The sequence below is a fragment of the Nipponia nippon genome, unplaced genomic scaffold (assembly GCF_047370975.1).
Source record: "Nipponia nippon isolate SJK-2023a ecotype South Korea unplaced genomic scaffold, ASM4737097v1 scaffold_2, whole genome shotgun sequence".
In the NCBI taxonomy this organism is placed as follows: domain Eukaryota; kingdom Metazoa; phylum Chordata; class Aves; order Pelecaniformes; family Threskiornithidae; genus Nipponia; species Nipponia nippon.
In genome coordinates this window covers 11,237,761-11,258,320 of record NW_028262336.1, presented here as the reverse complement: position 1 = coordinate 11,258,320, position 20,560 = coordinate 11,237,761, and the positions used below count along the sequence as shown (strand labels likewise).

At 47.3% G+C, this 20,560-nt stretch overlaps 1 protein-coding gene across 17 annotated transcripts in view; it reads right to left on the bottom strand.

Moving 5' to 3' along the window:
• BBX (BBX high mobility group box domain containing) overlaps positions 1-10,176 on the bottom strand; it is a 150,373-nt gene extending 140,197 nt beyond the window's left edge. For 4 of the 17 annotated variants that reach the window (XM_087756814.1, XM_087756819.1, XM_087756820.1 and 1 more), the window contains exons 1-2: positions 10,051-10,176; positions 6,594-6,666 (exon numbers count right to left, since the gene is read on the bottom strand). Coding sequence is in view for 8 of the 17 variants with exons in the window: in XM_087756806.1 (XP_087612932.1) it covers positions 6,594-6,666; positions 8,208-8,449 (315 nt within the window). In the remaining 9 variants the exon portion in view is untranslated. Of the gene's footprint in view, positions 1-4,998; positions 5,103-6,593; positions 6,667-7,129; positions 7,148-8,207; positions 8,531-9,438; positions 9,454-10,050 lie in introns of those variants that run through there. The other 13 variants (XM_087756807.1, XM_087756812.1, XM_087756824.1 and 10 more) reach the window with 11 other exon arrangements.
• Positions 10,177-20,560: the final 10,384 nt, after the last annotated feature.

Here is a 20,560-nt window from a genome sequence, read left to right as displayed (position 1 = left end):
AAACATGGCCAACCACAAAAATGCCTTTTTCATCAATCTGGCAAGACAGAGCAACTTCCTCCCAACTTTCACGGACAACTTTTAATGCAGAACATCACAATGTTTCAGCTCCACTGACTTCCGTGGAGTTACTTCACACTGAAGAGGCTGAAATAAGGTAAGAAATCAAGTTCTCCCTCACTCCTTCCATTCTCTCCCAAGGTTTTCTTTATCCAGCTTCGTCTCCAAATCTCTTGTGATGTCCTTCTCTTAAATATTGCTTTGACAGCCACAAAATAACACATTCTCTCACATAAGCAAACAAAAACCTAGGATTATTTGCTTCATAACAGAACATACAGGCTGAAGAGTGAAGACTTACTATTCCACCGCAAGAGATATAATCCTAACTATTACTGTGACGTGCCTTACCCACTGCTGGATAACTCCTGATTGTGTAGGACATGGGTACAAATGAAAAACAAAAACAAAAACAAACCCACAAAACGAAAAAGACTGACAACTTCTGACAAGGCATATGTTTAAAAGTCCTTACATAGCTGGCAGAAAAAACACGTTGGGGAAAGAACTGAAAGGTATAGGTTGAAAGCCATCAACCCAACAGCAGTAAAGCATTGCCCAGCACACTCAGCAGTATGGTGTAGTCACCAATCCATGACCCAGCCCACCAGAGGCCCAGGACCAGGTTTAAGCTTCCCTCACTTGAATCCTGCCATGGGCCAGTTCAGCTCTCATCAACAGTACCAAGGAGCAGGCCTTTAATGCCTGCGCCCGGCCCTGCCACGGGGAACTCTGGGTTTCAGAAGAGCAGGACGAAGCCCCTCCTGAGAGCGTGGATGGCAGAAATCTTCCTGTTGCTACACCTGTGTAAGAGGAGAGTAACCCCACAGCCAGGCACGCAGCTAGCATGGATTCACAATGTCTCAAAGACCCCTCAACAATTTGCTACATACATATTGCCTTTCAGAAATAAAAAATAATAAAAAACCCAAACAAAAACCATGAAACAGGCAGAGCAAAGACACACCTTCCCACTTTGCCTCACCAAGGGAAGGTGTAGACAGGACTTGTTAAGCTTCTTGTCAAGAGAGCTTCCACTTGAATTAAGTTCCATAGATCCCATGTTGTGCAAGTCCACTGAATTATTTTTATCTTTGCTGAATGAGGCTCTCTGTGACATGAAGGGTCAATAAAATGCTGTTTCTTATTTTCAGCAGTTGCTACATTTTACAAAGTCTCTTATATCGCAACACCCACGTGGAAGATTTCTGACAATAAAAATTCCATGCTTCCTAAGCAACTGATTTTCTTAGTGTAGTCTTATAAAATCCTGTTAACTTTCCTTCCCCTCACTAAAAATTGAAATTTTGTTGTACTAGCTTTCTTTGTACTCAGATATGCCTGAAGCTAGTTTATTTTCACATGCTGAATTGTCCATGCTCATAAAGACTTGCTATTACATTATGCATTTGTGTGCTATAAAGAAAAAGGCATGAACACTGGAAAGTGTCAAAACCATGCTTTTCCTCTTTGTTGATTCATCTTTTATGTAAACGAATTTATAAATATTAAAAATAATAAAATGCTGCTATCATTGTGAAAATACTACAATTAGGTCTACGCTGGGGCATTAAGTAAAGTACGCTTTACTCCTCAAATACAACTCCTATTTTAAAATTAAAGCCAACCCATATTCTCAGTAACAAAACACTAGTAATCAGCAAATCTGAAAATCTTACAGGAAGAAATATGTTTAGCACATTTAGAAACAGAAGTTCAAATTAGTAAATTACGTTATTTATCACAATGCTGCCAGAGTGTCAAAGCAACCGTTTCCGCTAATTCCATGTTTCATAAGAAAGTTAGCTGTGATTTCGCATTAGATTGTGATTACGAAAAATAATTTAATTGTAAAGAACTATTTCAGACCAATGCATATTTTAAAAACTTGGCTATGAAAAACAGTATCTTACTTCATAAAATTAATACAAGGAAGTTAGTATTAAATAAATAGTGTAATAAAACAAATAATGTAATATACACAGCAGTTTAAATACCACGTTTAGTGGCAAAAACTCTTAAGTAAGATCTCCTCCTACTTTAGACTCTCCAGTCAATAAATATAACTGAACTGAAAGTCAGTAACTTCACACTATTCTGAAGGTGGTTTTGGTTGGGTTTTTTGTTTGGTAGTTTTTTTTGAAGTAGCATTATGAAGAAAAGTTGAGTATTAGCAAAAGATGCCCACCTGGCACAAAATTCAATGAGACTACTCATATGTCAAGACAGGCATTTACCAGGAAAGCTTCAGAGTGCTCGCATACACCAAGGGAAAGGACACAAAACTAAGGAGCCCGATGTGGATTTTATTCCATTCTCTGCTAATGCTAACCTGCTAAGTGACTACAGGCAAGGCTACGCTCCTTCACTGCTTTGTACCTCAGATGCCTAAAACAGGGATAAAAATCATTGTTCCTTGTTTTGAGGTGTGTGATTACAGTATGGCTTATGTACTTCGCCAGACAGGACATAAGCACACGAATAAGGCAATGCCTACAATTGCCAATTATTAATAATATCATTATTATTGAGAGAGTAACGTGTGATTTTTTTTTTCCCCTTTTCTAAGCAATGCAATCTAATAGCAGCCCATCAAGCCATTCTTAAAAAGTTATGAGTAATCCTTACACTGGTTCAAGTCTTAACCCTTCTGAAACTGTCAAGAAGGGTGACAGCTGTAGGAGTCTTCTGTGAAATTCACAGGTCCACTAGTACCAGGCTCACCACATTGCTCTCAGACAGAAACGCTGTATCATTATTGATCTTAAAAAAATAAAAATAAAACAATAAAAAGGAAGTAAGTCCTAATAATCTTTTGACATGAAACAGAATGAAAAAGCTTCTGACAGTGACACCCCAGGAAAGAGGTGGAAACATGGTAGAAGGAAAAGAGATAGTTTATACTACAGAAGTCAGAAAGTGACTTTTTCCTGGTTCTTCTCAAGAATATTTTGAAATACATACAACTATTATTTCAATCCAGCTGTATAGATGCCTAAGTAATAAAGAAAACATAAATTATTAAGGTTACAGTAAAGTAAAACAGTAGCCACGCTGCTTTAAGACCAACTTAACTCGCTTAGGAAAACTGTCCCAATATACGGGCACCATATGATTTAATGATACAGGGAAGTATCCTTCGTCTCCATTTGCAGGTGGCAAAGGGACATATGGCTGTGCTTCCAAGAGTAAACTCTGACCCTGGAAGCCGCCAGCGGGCCACAGCAGTGCCGCTGACTCGACCGGCAGCTGCAGCGGGCCACCCCCGTGGCAGGGCACAGGAACATCGACCCGAGTCCAAAATTTGGAAAGTGGCCTCTGGTTTTGACTACATCACCTGCCAGAGCTCACAGAGACAGCCCGTGGCACACTCAGAAATTAAAATCAAAGTTTCATTTCAGTTCCAGCTGTAATTTATAGTACCTTCCTCCACCAAGGTGCCACCTTCAAGCAAACAGAGGCCTGAACACTGCAAGTGCCACGAAGCGTCGAAAGAGAGGCAGTGTTTCATCTCCCAGGTGCCCAGATTTCACTGCAGATGCGTTCACAGCTTTCACACGACAGCAGCGCCTTGCACACCACAGGTCTCGTCTACCTCACCCGCACCTTCCCGACCGCTACATGCGGTGGAAGAATAACTCTCCCCACCTGACTTGGTCAAAATTTCCTTTCTTCACACCACTCTGGTACCAGCTCTACGCTAGACGACCGCCCTGCCTAACGCCACATTGACTGAGCCTCAGAGACGTTGCGCATCCTCAACCCACAGACCACGAGCAGCAGCAACCTGGAATAACTTTAAGCTCTGAACACAAGCAATCTTATCAGTGAATTTAACAAGACTTGTCATCTGCTTAAAGATATTCACGTGCTTACAGGATTGCAAGCTATGGAACCACTAATTTAGGAACAAAGTGTATTAAGATCATTCTGGATGAAAAGGAAAAATGTTAGCTATAAAATAACTGTGCAATTACCTCTGATATTTTATGTGGAAAACTGACATTTAATATCTTTAATTATTCACATAACAGCTACGAAAGAGAAAGGTTTTCTTCCTTGAATGGGAAAATAAACATGGACAAATTCCTCTCACCATCACTCCTACACTCCTTTCCTAAACAAACCTCCCGATGAAACCAATGGAAGTTTTGCAGGCGACAGGTTGATGGCAAGCAGCCCCCAAAAAACTCAAAGGCATCGAGGGCAAGCTTCTTAAATATTTTGAGTTTACCTCAACACAGAAACCAGTTACATTTCTGCTAAATTACGTGTCTACTTGAAATGGTTTATCAGCTTGCTGTGCCGAGAGGGACAGTAGTATGCAACGAACTTTCGAGATCATGGGCGAATTTCTGAAGCACTCGCAAGGCGCCTTGCTAAGCGGCTCACCCCCTTTTAGCTTGTGACACACCAGCACTGCACCCAGCACTTGTTAAGCAGGACCAGGACCCAGGTGTCTCTCCTGTACATCAAGACTGAATTACTAAACTCCATTCATGAACGCTTACTTTACCAAGAACTGTATAATAAAAGAAATCTTCCCTTTTACCAAAATAAAAGCTCCCGAAAGTAAATGGAAGTTTCTAGTCATGGACAAATCTAATGAAATCTTCATTCTGCCCTTAACTAGGCACATTATTTTTATTACCTTTTTTTTAAGCTATGAGGAAATGTATTTCTCTGCTTCCTCTAAAGCTTCTATTATGCCTTTTTCATCAAAAAGATAACCTACCCTTCTTTTCTTTGTAATTTGCTCATGCCAGTTCAACATCAGGTGAGACCTACATTTAGCACTATGCACAAAATCAAGGTCCACTCCTCTTAAAAGTTGTGGGCAGATTATGATCACCACTTCATTTCTCGGATCAAAATTCCATGCATCCAAAAGACTTCATCACATAAAAACTAAAACCAGATAATGACTGAAGATACTACCTGAAGCAAGGTCCCTGAGCTATTCTTGTTCAGCACCCTTTAGTATTATTCCAAATGAAGAAAAAAAGTCCTCAGCGCTTACAGCACTTTAATCTGACTCTTACCTGAAAATACAGAAAATTTAAGTTCAGAAATCAGTGCATTTGTACTCAGCTCTGAACAACAGTCTGAAGCCTATCTGCCAGTTTTTGAATTTCCCAACGCGTTTTTACTTTGTAAGAACTGTTGCACCAATTACTCTACACAGAACATGATCCTTGTCAGTAATGCTATGAAACTGAAAGCAATATTCTCCTATGCAACTAGTCTGTCATAAAGAATTTCAGTAATCGAATTTGGTGTTTATGTTCTCAGACCTACACGTACCAACCTCAGTGCCCACAAAATCCGAAAAACTGAAATTTGGGTGTAATTCTACAGGAACTGGAGAACAGGCAGAATCCTCCCTTCAAATCATCTCCCCACAGTGGCTATCCCAGCCTTAAGACTAGTTTTGTGGTCATAATATCACACCAGAACAGCTGTTCCCAACAGCCCCCTTCAAGCCAGCGTGTTTGGGACCATCACTTATCCTATGTCTGCTATACACTGCCTGGAAAAGGTCAAGAGTATGTTATTAATCATTCGCATTTATGAGTACTAAGCTTACCCCAAATACATGTCTTGTCTTGTTTTTAATTATGTACACAACAGTACCATAAACAAAAGATTACCTCCCACTTCCCCATTTTGGGCCAAATGCAGTTCAGTGCCACCATGGGCGATTGCATGGGAAGCACTCCGAGTGCCAATCATTTTATGTCATCTATGAATGTGACCCCACAAATTTAGAACCTCTTCTTTAAACTACCACTTCTACTTCAGCATAAAGGATGTCAAACCTTTCAAAAGGTGTCAAAACTTTTCCAAGCATACAGATAAAAAAAAAAAAAAAGGTTGTATACTTGAAAGCTTAGGAATACTAGTAAATTAGTCACTAAGATTAATCTTTCAAATTGATAGGTACCTGCATTTATCAATGCCAAAAGAAAAAACAGTAACACAGAAAGAGCATGGATGGAATTCTAATTAGCTCTCAGTTTGTGTGTTAAAACTGAACCAACTCCTGTTGCAGTAGTATTACAGTTCTGCTAAATTTCTCACTGATTCTTGACCTCCAGAGATTTCTAATTACCTGTTCTGTTTATATTTTCACATTTTTCCTACCACTGAATTTTAAAAGGACTTTACATTCTCATTAAGTTTTCGACCTGTGTGCTGCACTTTGCATATTCTAACGTTACTTTGGTTTAAAACTTTTGCCCTCGGTCAATCAGCTGATTATCTTTACAAAACAAGCTTTAAGAAAAAACAAGAAAACCAAAGCGAAGAGAGATCTGAATACGCGCAGCCTTTTAATTCTCAGGTTATTCAGACCCACCCCTACATACAAACTTTGCGATCTAGCAGTTGCTATGAGCACCCGGAGAAGACATGTTTTCTGAGGCGCTAAAACCTGAACGAGCATCTTCCACGTAAAAAGTGGCAGCACGAGGACCTCTATCTTATCAACAACAACCGAGTTCTTTTTCCATGTGTACAGTTTACATACTTACCCAGGAAGGCAAATGGAAATTACAGACAGAGGAAGATGAAGCTGTCTCAAAGCCTTTGTCATGTGATAGTGACCTATAAAGTATCAAATAAAGGCACATCATCAGCACACCATGATTTTACAATATTGCAACTCACCACAACACCAACAAGAGGAGAGATCCCAAAACTTGAAACTTGCTTCCTCCTCACCCCCACCCCAGCTAAGTTGTCATTAAAACAAGATGACAGTCACAGGAAACCGTAAGGAGCAAACAAAAGGTGCACCGTGTCTTTAAAGGGCATTAGGACTGGGCAAGTGGAGCAAACCGGTCTGAGTGTGCATCGGCAGGGTGGGTTATTTTTCCTCTGTCTCTCTCGTACACACGGATGCATGTTTACGCGCGCACACAGACATACACACGCACACGCAGGGATGCATCACGTAATTATTTACATGCACACACGGAGGAACACGCACGCATTACCAAAATAAAAGGCAGAAAGTTGACCACCATCTGCAAGGAGGCATACATAACAATAACCCCCGGGAACTTACACAAGTGAGCGATCAATCCCCGCGCGTGGATAAGCCAAACAACGCAAAATTAACAACAAGAATACGCCGCCAGACTGCAGGTACGAGATCCACCCGGGGAGACAGACAGACAGACAGACAGAGGGACGGACGGCAGGCTGCACGGCTGTAACAGAGTCGCAGGTAATGCCCGTTCCCCCCCGGCAGAGCCCAGCCCGGCGGAGCCCGGCCCGGCCGCCCCGCTCCCACGGCCGCCCCGCCGCCGCCGCAGCCCGCGGGGAGAGCGCCGAGACCCCCGGCCGCCGCCGCCGGGGGGGGGGGGGGGGGGGGGGGGGTGGGGGCGGCGCCTGCGGCCGCCGCCCGCCCGCCGCCCACCCCCGCCCGTGCAAAGTGTAGGGCCACCGGAATCCGGGCTCCGGGGTGGGGTGGAAAGAAAAGGTATTAAATATGGAGAAAGACCGCCGTGACCCAGGGTTTTCCCGTCTCCCCCCCGCCCCCCGTCACCATCAAGTTTGCATCTTAGTTACAAAATGTCGATCTTGAAGGCTGACAAGACACAGGGAGAGGGGGAGAGAAAGAGAGAGAGAGTGTGAGTGAGTGAGAGAGAAGAGAGAGTCCATCTTGCTTTGAGGGGGGAGGAGAGGAGCAATAATGCAGCGCATAAATCTCACCCTCCCGGGGGAAAAGTCTGCACAACACCTTTGGGGGCGGGCAGGGAAGGGAAGGGGCGGCGGCGCGGAGAGGGGGCGCGGGGGGCTCCCCGGCCCTCCCAGCTGCCCTCCCCGGCGGGATCTGGCGAGGCAGGCTGGCAGCAAACACCTCCCTGCTGCTCCCCTCCTCCTCCCCGCGGGCCCGGGCGATGATCCCGCTGCTGCCGCCGCCGCCGCTGCCACCGGGGAGGAGGTGCCGCCGCCGGGAGAGCCACATGGAGACCGGCACCCCGTTCCCTGCCCCGGCGGCCGGGCCGGGCCCCTCCGCCGCCCCGCCGGGCTGCGGGACTTGGACGTGTCACCAGCAGGACGGGCAATGGTTTCGGCGCCCCAGGCCCGAGTGACCACCGCCGGCCTGGCGGCGCCCCGGCCTCCCCGCTCGCACTCACCTCCGGAAAAAAACTTTTAACCGCGGGCCTCCCCCGGAAAAAGTGGCGAATCCGCCCCGCACAGGGTTACAGCCCCGCGGCCCCCCGGCTCGGCTGGCGGCGAGCGGGGGAGACCCGGGCACGGTCCTTCCCCGCCCCGGCGGGAGGGAGGGAGGGAGGAGGCAGGCAGGGAGGGGGCGGGCAGCCGCCTGCCGGTGCCTCTCGCCCCGCCGCCGTACATGTCGCCTCGGCGGCTCTCGCATCGCTTCGTTTTACCTTCCTCATTCAGCGGCGGCGGGCTGCCACCGGTATTTCTAACGCAAACCTGCTGCCGTGCGGCGCCCGGGATTAACGCGATCGCCTCCCTTCCCCTGCCTCCAACCCTTCCTTCCCCGTCCTCCGCCTCCTCCTCCTCCTCGCAAACCTACACTGGATCGGCTCTCCTCACAGCCATGCAAGTTTCATACATTGCAAATAAACCCGAGAGGAGGAAGAGCGAAGCGGCTGGCGGGGGGGGGGGGGGGAGGAGGAGGAGGGCTGCTTTCTGTAATTTACCAGCGACCCGATCTCGCAGCAGCAAATAACAGCCGAGCACCCATCCGGCTCCCGGCGGCGGCGAGAGCCCCCCCCGAGGCGGCCGCCCCCTCCCCGGGGCGCCCCCCGCCAAGTTTTCTGTCACCGCGACCACCCAATGTCACAACTTACCTTCGGAAATAGGACTTCGCGCGGCCGAGGCCTGCCGCCGCCTCCCCCCCGGCCCCCGCCCGCCTCCCTTTCTCCCTCTCCACCTTAAACTTATTGACACAACATAATCCCACATCCCCGCGAAACCCCGGCAGGGCCGCCCGCCCCCGCCCCCCGCCGCCCCCCGGGGCCGCCGCCGCCCCGGGTGCATCGCCGATGACTACCGGAAAACGCACAGCCCAACTCTCCGGCCGAGCCCGGCCGCTGTTGTTGTCGGGGTCGGCGCCGGGGTTTGTTGGTGGGGTTTTTTGTTGTTGTTTTTTTTTTTTTTTTTCTTTTTTCCCCTCCCGCTTCCCCCCCCGCCCCGTGCGGCCGCCGGATCGGCTCCCTCGCCCTCCCTGGTTTTATACCGCCCCCCCGGCGGCGGCGCGGAGCCCCCCAGGCCGGCGGCAGCCGATACCGATCCGCGCACTCTCCCCCGCGCCTCGCCTCGCCTCGCCGCCCCTCGGGATGAAGTTTCGTTTCTGCCTGCCGCGATTTCTCTGTCAAGTCCCCCCGCGGCACACACCGAGCGGCGGCCGATGGCTATCCCTGCTCCTCCTCCTCGCCCTCCTTCCCCTTCCTCCCTCCGCCGCGGCCGCCGCTGCTCTTGCCTCTCCGTGGCGGCGAGAGGTGCCTGGTTTCAAACGCAGCCTGGCACTGGCTGGCCTACCCCTGCCGCCTTCTTCTGCTGCTGGTGGTGGTGTGTGTGTGTGTGGTTTTTTTTTTTTTTTTTAAATGCACTGCGCTGCAATGCAATGCAATTCACCTCGCCCCCCCCCGGTAAAACACCCCCGGTCACCCCCGCCCTCCCGGCCGGGCAGAGGGCTGGCGGCACCAACCCACCCGTCCTCCCCTGCCCAAACTTTCAAACGAAGGCAGGGCTGACGAGAGGGAGGAAAAGTGACTGGGAGCCGCGGCAGCCGCCGCGCAGGGCAGGGGAAGCTCCGCGCCTCCCTCCCGGCCGCCGCCGCCGCGGGGGGGGGGCCGGGGGGCTGCCCCGCCGCCGGGGCGCGGAGGGGAAAGTGTGGGGCGAGGGCACCCCGCTCCCTCCCTCCCTGCCTGCCTGCCTGCCTGCCGCTGCCCGTCTCCGTCCGTCTCCCCGCCGCCCGGTGAGGGGCAGCGGGCGGCGCGCACTCACCTCGGCGGGGCCGGCGGGCGGGCGGGCAGGGCGCCGCTGGGCCGGAGCGAGGCGCGGCGCGCAGCGGAGCCCCTCCGCCTCGGCGCCCGCGGAACGCGGCTCCACACAGAGCCATGCAACCCGGGCAGCGCCACAACACTCCCCGGGATATAAGGCGGCCCGCCATTGGCCGGCACGCTGAGGGACGGGCTCGCCAGCCATTCAGCGGCGCCGTTACACCCGCGGCCCGTCAGGGAGCCGCTGGCGCACACACTACCCGCACACACTCACACAAAGATCGTCGCGCTGCTCTTCACAGTGTTTGAGGAGCCGGCGGCGGCGGTGGCGGAGCGGGGCAGGTAGCGGCGGCCGCCGGCCCCCGGCGCCGAGGGGAGCGCGGAGCCGCGCCGGCCGCGGCGCCGGCAGCCGCTGTCCATTGGCCGCCCGGGGAGGGCTGCGAGAGTAAACTACGCCTGCCCTGGGCAGCGCCGCGGGGTAACGGCCGCGGCGGGGTGCGGGCACGGCCCGGCCCCGCTCGGCCCCAGCCCCGGCCGCCCCCCGCGCTGCCCCCCGGTAACTTACTCTCTCGAGTTGGGCGGGTTTCATTCAGAGGCCAAAACACGGCGAGCGGAGAAGTTGAGGGCGGCAGCAGTGCATCCGCACAGCCCCTGCTGGGGTGTAAACAGGGGAAGGCGGCCCCGCGGCGCGGGGGCAGCCGGGCAGCCCGGCCGAGGCCGGCGGTCGCCCCCTGACCCGGCGAGGGGGCTTCGGGCGGCGGCGCTGCACGGGGACGGGGCGAAGCACCGGGCGGTGCCTGCCGCCTGGGCAGTCCTCGCCCAAACGTGGCGGAGAGGCCCTCGCCGGCCCAGCATCGACAGCACGGCAGCCCTCGCCTCGGCTCTCCACAGAGGCGGCGGGCACTTGCTTGGCAGAACTAGCGCGGTGTATAACGCTGGCGGCCCCGCGCCCTGCCCGGGTCCCTGCCCCGCGCCCGACACACGTTACCAGCCCCATGGATGTGAAACCCATCTGGGAACTCGTCCGACTCGCAGGCTGATGCCGACAAAGCCACGGCGCGAGACCAGCAGCTTTTGGGTGGCTGCGTGGCGATTGTGCTGACGGGTGTCGGAAAAGCCCCGCGGAAATGCAGTCCAACTTTTTTGGAAAAGCTCCTTTCTCCCGCAGGAATCAAACACAATGTGAAAGCGTACCGTGTACGCTGACCCGACGTATTAATGTTCACAAGCGTTTGAATAGATGCAACGTGAGACCTTTACGTTTTTTTAAGGAGAAAACACGAGGCATTTATTCTTACAGTTAGGAAGCACTAATTTTTGTGTGGCCCTGTCTCCAGGTGGGACTCTGACTTCCAGTCAGCAATTGACACATTAAAAAAAAAAGAAATAATAATAGTAGTCATAACAATGGAAACTGAAGTGTACTCGTTTTTTCCAATAAAAGAGCAATGTTTGTGCTTTGCAATGGCTTTACATACCCAACACTCCAAGGATGTTGCAGAGTTTATTCCGTATGTTCTCTGTCCCGAGCTTTTTTCCATTGTGTGGTAGGGTTGATTTCAGCACCTTCTCATTGCTTGCCTACTCTACTTTCACTTTTTTTTTTCCATTTTTCTTTATGGCAGCAGTATGTTAACTGTGAAATAATATTTCTTATGTCTGAATAAAATGGTGGGGCAAAGTACAAGCTGATTTTAGAAAATTAAATCGTATCCGTGTTTCTGAGAAGTCATATTAATGCCCCACCATCTTGCTTGTTGTAAGCAGGGGTGGGTTAGTCAGTGCCTGAATAATATAAAAATAACGGGATAAGCATATTCTGTAATTAATGCCGTTTTCCTCATTTTCTTGTTTTCAGTGCTAAGCAAGCACCCATCCGCTGGCAGTCAGGTGCATGTCAGGTGTCACAGGTCAGGACACTGGCAAGTGAAGGCACACAAATTTCATTAGTCACATTTGAAAAGGTTGGCCTAATTTTTAGGCAGAGCTTCCTCCTATGATTTGTAGATTGTGAAGTGCTTGGCAGATGTAGGTAAGCAGCACCTTGTCAGTATGCGTAAGCAGTTGCCAGTAAGAGGCCTAAGCCAGACAGTTAAAACTTACGTGGTATAGTTTCTTACTCCTCAGTATTAGTGCCTTGTTTCTTGGGTTCTTTTACCCGTATTAATGATAGTACCTCATGGAGCCTCTCGTACCTCTTCATTGCTAAAATCCTGCCAAAGTAGGTAATTGCAGAGCAATATAAGTGATGTGGATGCTTGATCGTATACATGAAGTTCATTTTAAAGGATCCTTCATTGCGTTGTTAACAGGACTCTATTACACTTGATGCCTTTACTGGCCATTTCAGAAAAGAGGTTAAGATAGGGACACCTTGCATGTAATGTAGTTGTTTACAGCTATGCAAAATGGATATACAGTGCTACTAATTAGAACAATCGTGTTTTGTGTCCACTTTGTACAGTTGGTTACAAATGGCTTCATGAGTTGCAAGGCAGCCACCTATTAGGCCTGTAGAAGCAGAAGCATTTTGTCACCCTTTAAGAGAGATGAGTAAGGTAAGGTACACTGGTATGGTCAGAAAATAAAACGCTTGAGTTTGCAGTGCCTTTGATTTATTGTGTCCATAGTGAAAGAGAGGACTGTATTTTCTTGGGCTATCAATCCAGGACCTTGCGCAAACACTGCAGTCATGAGGGGGAGAGGAAAAGGATAGTAAATATTTCTGGGTTTCCATTTCTCTGTATATGATTTTAAGCAAATTAATCTCTTTGCATGCCCACTTGGAGATATTTCTGGCTTTAGTCAGTCACTGTTATCAAGAGTTATAAGGTGCTAGCCAGAGTCTGTGAGGAATTTTTCAAGGGACAGCAAGTGCTGAAATTTTTAAAATTTTAAAACTCTGCACAAGTTGCATTTCCAGATTTTTCTGCAGAAACTTGTGTCGTCAAATGGCACTTTTCTGTCACTTCTGTATAACTGGTATTAGTTTTTAAAAGAACGATGCCTCGACCCTACCTTGTGGACTGTTCACGTGCACTGCTGTGTACAGCCCGTGCTCCGCTGGCGTCGATGCAGGTCAGCACAGAGAAAGCAGTTTGCTCAGGTGCACGCGCAGCAGGATTTGGGGCTTTAGAGTTGCACGTTTGTGGCATTTGAGTTCATCTGGGTTTGCCTGTTTTGCTCTCCACTGAGGGTGGAGGATCTCCCTCCCAGCCACGTGTCCCCTCTTAATTAATCCATGGCACAACATACAAGACATGTCGTGTCTATGCTCTGTCAAAAGGGAAAAAAATATTTCTTAAGAAAAATCTGTTGTTATTTACTAATAGCAGGAAAAATAATAGCGTTGCTATAAATAACAGTAATCAGGATTTGTTCTGTTCCCTTCCTTTGGGGCCTGCCGTGGAGCTCACTAACGTTGCGGGGGGCCCGAGTTTGGTCCTCGATTACCATTTTCTCTCCTCCCCCTGCCCGGGGCAGAAGGTACCTGCTGCCTGTGGAACCGAGCTGACCACTGGTCGCTCGTCCGAGCTGAGGTAGGCGCGTGCTTCCACGGCCGTTTTAAATGTATTCAGATAATAAAAAGGAAGCTTGGACTAGCCAGCTGCAGCCTGAGCCTGCAGGCCCTGGATCCCTTTGAGCTGCTACCATGGCTGACTACAAGTGACGGTTGTCATGTGAGCAGGGAAGGAAGGCCATAAGGCAACTCTGGGAGCATATGCTTTATCTGCGTTAAGCTTTGCACACAGCCTGGGGAGAAGCATGGGGAAGAAAGGGTGAGGCAGATGCAGCCTTATGGAGCCTGTCCCACCTCTGTGGCTTTTTTCCTGTGGCTTGTGCCCACCCACAGTCCATGGAATAGCGTGGCATCCTCCAGGTTAAAAAACACTGGAGCAGGACAATGCATTAGTGGGCCTATTTTCCTCCTCAATGCACTTGTATAACATGGTAACATTAATAGCAATTTATGTGCAAGCACTGAAGGGGGGAGGCATTTTATCTGAACTAAAGCTGCAGAATATCCACTTCAGAGTAGGAACAGAGCGCCATAGGATCAGTGCAGGACAGCCATTCTTCAAGAACCACACTTTTAGGAAGTTATTGTTCCCACCTCAGCCCCTTTTTGGAACACTTTCAGTTTCTTGAGAACTCAGCAGAAGTTTGTAGAAGTCAAAGAAAGGCCAACTTGTTCTGTTGGCTTCTCTGTAGGAGGGCACAGTTAAACTCTGACTGTATTTCTTTGCTCCTATTCCTTACTCCTATTATTTCACAACATTAAAATAATCAGGATATTTTCTTCTTCGTAATTTTGAGATACTGCTTCTGAACGTTCTCTTTCTATACCCGTGCATCTAATTCCCACTGTCTCCTATTAACTCTTTTTCTTATTTTTTACACCTCTTTTTATTAGTGGAGCACTGACAGCTACAACCCTCTGACAGAACCAGCTACTAAGAGCATTAGATCCTACAAGCAATCTCTGGCCTAAGCTGCTAGCAGTTTCATTTAACAAGTTAGACAAGAGAGTAGGAAGGGGAACAGACAAGGGAAATGACTTGCCAGTAGTCTCACAGTATGGAAGCAGCAAAGTCAGGAATCAAATCTGGGCTTCCAACTTGCAGTGCATTGCTCCGTACATTTCTTTCTCTGTTGCTCTGAGATTTCCCTTTCATAGCACCTCCCTTTTTCAGAGAAATATTACTACACCTTGAGGAGCTGTTTAGCATTTTTTCCTGCTTAGGAAGAATTGAGTAGTAGGCTAGCCAGAGCATCCAGATCCGTTTGAGTCTACCACCTCTGTAAAAATTGCTTCTGATTCTGCAAGACATTAAGGTATATGTTAAACTAATATATAACTACTTAACATACTAGTGTATGTGAAATATACAACATCTGCAATAGTGAAGCAATTGTCTGCTACGCTCTAAACTCAGTAGATTTTCCTTGTCCTTATACAAGGATACTGCATTACAAAAAAATATGTAAATCAGGTCCGACCTGCTCACCTGAGGTTATGTAGGCCATTGAGTTAGTCTAGTGCAAGCAAATCAGTTTCCATGGCTGGCGGCACACACACGAGCAGTGGGTCTACCCTGCACATCCAGGGATTCCTTCAGACTTACTGACAAAGTCCCGGTTAAAGGCTGGGCCAAAGGACAGCAGCTTTCCCTCAGCCCCACACTTCCGATTTTTACAGTTACGGCTTTAACTCCCAGGTAAACTGCAATAATATTTAACTGCTTTAAGCATAAAATGTAATTGGAACTCATTTTTCAATTTTAGATTGTTTGCCCCTTATTACATTTTAGTGCTATCAAGTAGCTCTTTCCCTCTTCCACCCAAGGGCCTCTTTTTCCTATCTCTATTTCTGGTATTATTCAAACATTTATTTGCTTATTTGCTTGTTTTCCCTTTTCTATAAATGTTCATGGTGCTTTAAAGAAACTGCAACTCTGTTCTAGTGTCCTCCTCCAACCTCCAATATACCACCAGAGACTTAAGAACTACCTCACATATATATATTTACTTCTGTCTGGAAGAACAAGGACAAGCAAGGAGCAAAAAGTTTTTAGCCTGCTAAGTCCACTGCTTAACTGAAGAGGATGTCATTGAGTCTGTGCTTGACAAGTGGCAAGTCCCTGCAGTGACTCAAGTGGAAGAGCAGCACCCGTTAGGTCCGAGCATGACTTCTTACAGCCTGGTGAGCTTTCCAGATGCACCACTGCCATGCCGGTAGTTACGTCCACTTTGAGACCGCAGCACTTCTTTGGCCACACAGTGCTGCTACCATTTGTAAAGTAAACAAAGCAAGTGACCATTTGACCCTAAATAACAAGAGCATGCATTAGTCACTGAACTACTCAAAGACATGGTATTTGACTCTGAACTTGTTCTATCTAGGGAAATACAGAGCACTGCAGATTTAATATTAGTGATGTTGTTCATCTCTGCAAGGGAGAGGCTTCAAAGAGGCAGAGATCAGAATTTTATTCCTTCAGGTGGTGGTCATGTGGGGACACAGTGAAGGAGTCCTGGCTCAGCTCTTGGCAAAGAGGGAAGAAGCATCCAATCCAGTGGAGCCCAAAGGCAGAGGACCACATCTGGCCTTCCCTTTTTGAGGAATTGCTTTTGGAATTAAAATTATCAGCTTTGAAGAATGATGTAGGGTGGGAAACAAAACTGGATGGTTCTTGAGGCCTTCCAGGAGGCAAAATAAAAAAGAAAGGAAGAAGAAAACAATTCATGTCTTGGACTAGTGCAACCCACCATAAATATTCTTGCAGGAGCAAGGCTATGTACTGCTTCAGTGCATCCAGGTGAGAGGCCTCACGAGAGGAAATTAAATCAGAACATTGCATTGTTTCTGTCCCACTGGTTTAAAATGGAGAAGAAGGTGAAACTTAAGAAGGGCACTTTCTCCTGCTCCTCCCCGCTCCAACATGAGAATCGTTGGCAGGCCAGCCTGTAAGAACTAGCCCTTTTAAAAATATACGGTGTGCCTTCCTGCATGCCCTCTTAATGTGGCTTTTCCCTGAAGTCGGCAGGTTCTCATAGCTTTCCCCAGTGCCAGTGCTATAGTAAGGAAGGTATTTTACTCTACGAAGTAGGCAAATTCCACACTGGAGTCTGTCTGCCAGCCCTGCTTGGTTTAGCCCTCAAACACCCATGGTGGGTGTGTATTTCCCTTATTCTGACTGTCTGCGGCTCTAGTTGAAGCATTTATTTGTGTTGAGATCTCTGCATCACCAGAGCCCTCTCTGGTTATAATGCTCTCTCTCTTATAATTTTATAAAAGGTAAGTGGTGGAGCTGATCCATATTTTAACTTTATCAGCAAAAAATCAGTTTGATAATACTGGGCCATTTTTTTCGAAGGGTGGGTTTTCTCAGTTCCTGGTTTGGGGAATTACGTTTATGTATGTGGAGGGAAGGGGAGGTATAAGTACCTGTATTTGCATGCAAAAGTTTAAATTTTCAAATGCTTTGTAAATTGAACATTTTCATGTTTCAATTAAAGAAAAAAAAATCCTTAAAAATGATCGAACCTGAAACATAGCATTTTTAGTGCACTTTCCTGGCCTTCAATGTCAATTTGTTTCAACATAAGTTTTTGAAAAATAATCAATCCAGGTTAACACAAGTGATCTGTTGTCCCTTTTTTTTTTTTTTTGGAACTTCCAGCAATTTGAAAAATCGGTGGTTTGCATAGCCCCATCTGCATTTTTTTCAAATGGAAGTTGTGGAAGGCATGCAGAGATATACAGTAAGATTTATGGTCTGTGATGAACTGGGTGTTCATAAAGAAACCTTAAATCTGTGACTCTGCTGAAGTCCTACTGAGAACTCAAGTCATGCATGCTCAGCAGTGCTCAGATTAAGTTAATAATTATTTCCCCTTCATTCTTAAATTTCCAGGAGGACTTGTTGCTTCCGCTACACTTTTCCTGCCCATGTAAAAACGTTATTTTAAAACGTACTAGAGCGCCTTACATCCAAACTTAGGTCTCAGTCAAAGGAAGGTTTATATACTCATCTATTGACTTCGAGGGAGCTGTTTGTGCACGTAAGGTTAAACTCATGCATGATCTTGGTTCTTCCAAGAAGACCTGCCTAGAGACAAGCAACTATGGCTTCAAAGGTCTGTCACTTCTGTCTTCCTTGTGAAGCTGGAGCTTTGTGTTGAGATGCATTTCTTTCTCCAAAACTTTACGATCAGCGAGTGAAACCCTGACTGCATGAAAAGCAGTGACAGAGCTCTGGTTGACTACAGTGGGATATTCTCCCGCTATCATCAGCCTAGAAGTACTTGTCAGGATCTCTCTCTTATTTTGCAATACAGATGGCAACAGCTAGACTGAAGACTCGGTCTGAGATTTCTCAGTCAACCAGTGCTGCATCCCAAATTTTTGTTACTGGAAAGAATTGAGGGAACTGGTTGGTATAACCACATTTGCTTGTATAGTTTTTAAGTTTAGGATTATTTTTATTTTTTTTTTTCATTGTGCTTCTGAGTGGGTATGCGAAGTACTGACAGCCAAACAAAAATTGCCCCTCACTGGCACGTCTGTGTCAAAGCCGGTCTCCACATACTTCAATAACAAGAAAATACTCCTGGTATTCATACTTTTGGGGTACAAAGCCATTTTTATCTGAGGAGGAAATGTTGTGTATGATGTTTGCTAAGGGGGGCAGAGCTAATGTTTCCTTAGGGACAAAGCCATCACATCAGTGCTGACAGAAAACTCTTTACAAGGTGGGGTGGTGGCACTGGCCGCTGAGCAGGGTGGCATGTGGAGGTGCACACATCAGCGCCTCAGCTCTAGAGCAGGGAAAACCACCTTGCTCGCTCAACTCCTCTTCTCTGCCTGCTGCTGCACGAGAGGCCTGTTGCGTTAAATATGGGTTGTAAAAGCAGATGAGGAAGCAGACATTAATCCAGGCCCTCCCCTTCCAAGTGTATGGAGACAGCAGAATGTGGCCCTAAGGATTTTGGGGAAAATCTGGCAGGTGCCGTGGTGGAACAGGGGATAGGTTGAGTATCTCCAGCAGCTGAAGTGACAGGTAATGGTAATATCTGTGCACATATGTGTGCTAACAGTAACAACCGTGTGCACGTATATGCACTGGGCTTTCTACAGAAAATTGCTGACACAAAGGGCTCGTAGCAGCTTTGCAAAGGGATTCAGCATTAGCTTTAGTGGGCTGTGAGGGCACCTAAAGGTCTCAACAAGCCCTTGCAGGCTTGAGTCACTGAAAAGATAGCAGAGGAGCCTGCGGCTTTACCTAAGCCTCCTTCTGGTTCAGAAGCAGCCAAGGTTCAGGATGAAAGTCCAGTCCCATATCCATTCTTTTACCCATGGTGCTTCCATGTAGATTACTGTACTGTCTCCGAACTGTAGGCATTGTATGTTCACCTCATCTGCAAGTGGTGTGAAAGTAGATATTATTATGTCTGTTTTACAGGTAGAAAACTGAGGCAGAAAAAGGAACAGTGGCTCTTTCCAAGCTACATTGGAAGATGGTGGCCAAACAGGAGATTAAACTGAGGTTTCCCCAGCCTGAAGTTATAGACCCAGAACCATCCCTGTGCCTATGGGCACCCTGTGAACTGGCTCAGGGATCGCCCAAAGCTGGTCATCATGACAGAATAAGTTCTGTTTTTTTAATGCTCACATGGCTTCCAGTTTTCTGGCCTGTTTTCACAGTTGTCATATACCTGAATCTGTGCTCAAACTAGCAGTCAGTCCTGTATATTCACACCCGTGGTTCGGTCCTGCACCAGTGCAACTCCTCAGTCAGCTGGAAGCAGTTGAAAACAATTTTTTAAAATGTACTTTTAAGGCACTCTGTGCATGCATTATTTCATGTGTAATCATGAAATGAGGTGCTGACTTGTCCAAAAAAGTAAAGTCTCTCCCTGGCTGCCCTCACAAACTGATATACAAAGTTAGTGATGCTGTGTGAACCCGTTCTAAGAAGGGTCCTGTACCAAACCCTGTCAAAGTTAACAGAAAGGATCACATTTGTGTCAATCAGCGTGGGGTCCTTCTCAAAGCTTTGCTGTTCTGATGGGATTGGTATAATTTAGAGCTTGGCATCTTCGCATCCACACATGCAGGTGTAACAGGCATGCGTGGATGAGTGGATGAGAAACTGTGACCATGCACTCTCTTCTGTTTCCTTTCCTTATGTATAGAGTGTTAACTGATGTGGGAGGTGTTATTTCCATAAGCACAAATCTTCCTAGTCTTTCACATTATAGGAACCCCTTCACCTTCCAATTTCGAATGAATATGTTTCATTAGAAATTTTTCATATTTCTTGGGCAACATATATCAAGCAGAATGTTTATCTTCATTGAATTGTTTGCCTTTACTATCAAAATAAAAAAAAAGTTTAAGTGCAAATGACATTTCCCCATGGACATTCTCATAAAAACAAGCAAACAAGCAAGCAAACAAACAAAAACCAAATAAAACCCAACCAGCATCCTGGCAAGAGGAAAATTGAATGGGTAAAAATATCTGCTTGCTTGATTCCACATGCAGCTCTCCTTTTCAGGGAATGGAAATGTTTCATTGTGGAGGCCTCTAGCTGCATACAGGCAGAGCCTGATTATGTGAGGCTAGATTGTGGAGCTGTAATACGTGTTGGCAAGCACTTTCTCAGCAAGTACAATGACCTAAGTAAATGCCCACCAACACGAATAAGGTCTTCACAGTTCCACCTGCCTGTTAATATACTTCCAGAGTGAATACTGAACTGAGCTTCATTATACACGCAAGTTTATAAGCAGAAACTGCTAAACACATGGAAATGGGGTAAGCACGCAAGTCTGAATACAGGTTATTGCCAGGGATAAGTTCACTTACACAAAATGTACATTCACCCACTATGTTTGTGAGGTTCATCCAATGCATGCAGGGATGAACGTGCCCAAAATACAACAGTTTTTCCTAAATTAGTGCCTTTCAGCGTAGCAAACAGCATGAGTAATACAACATATATCCC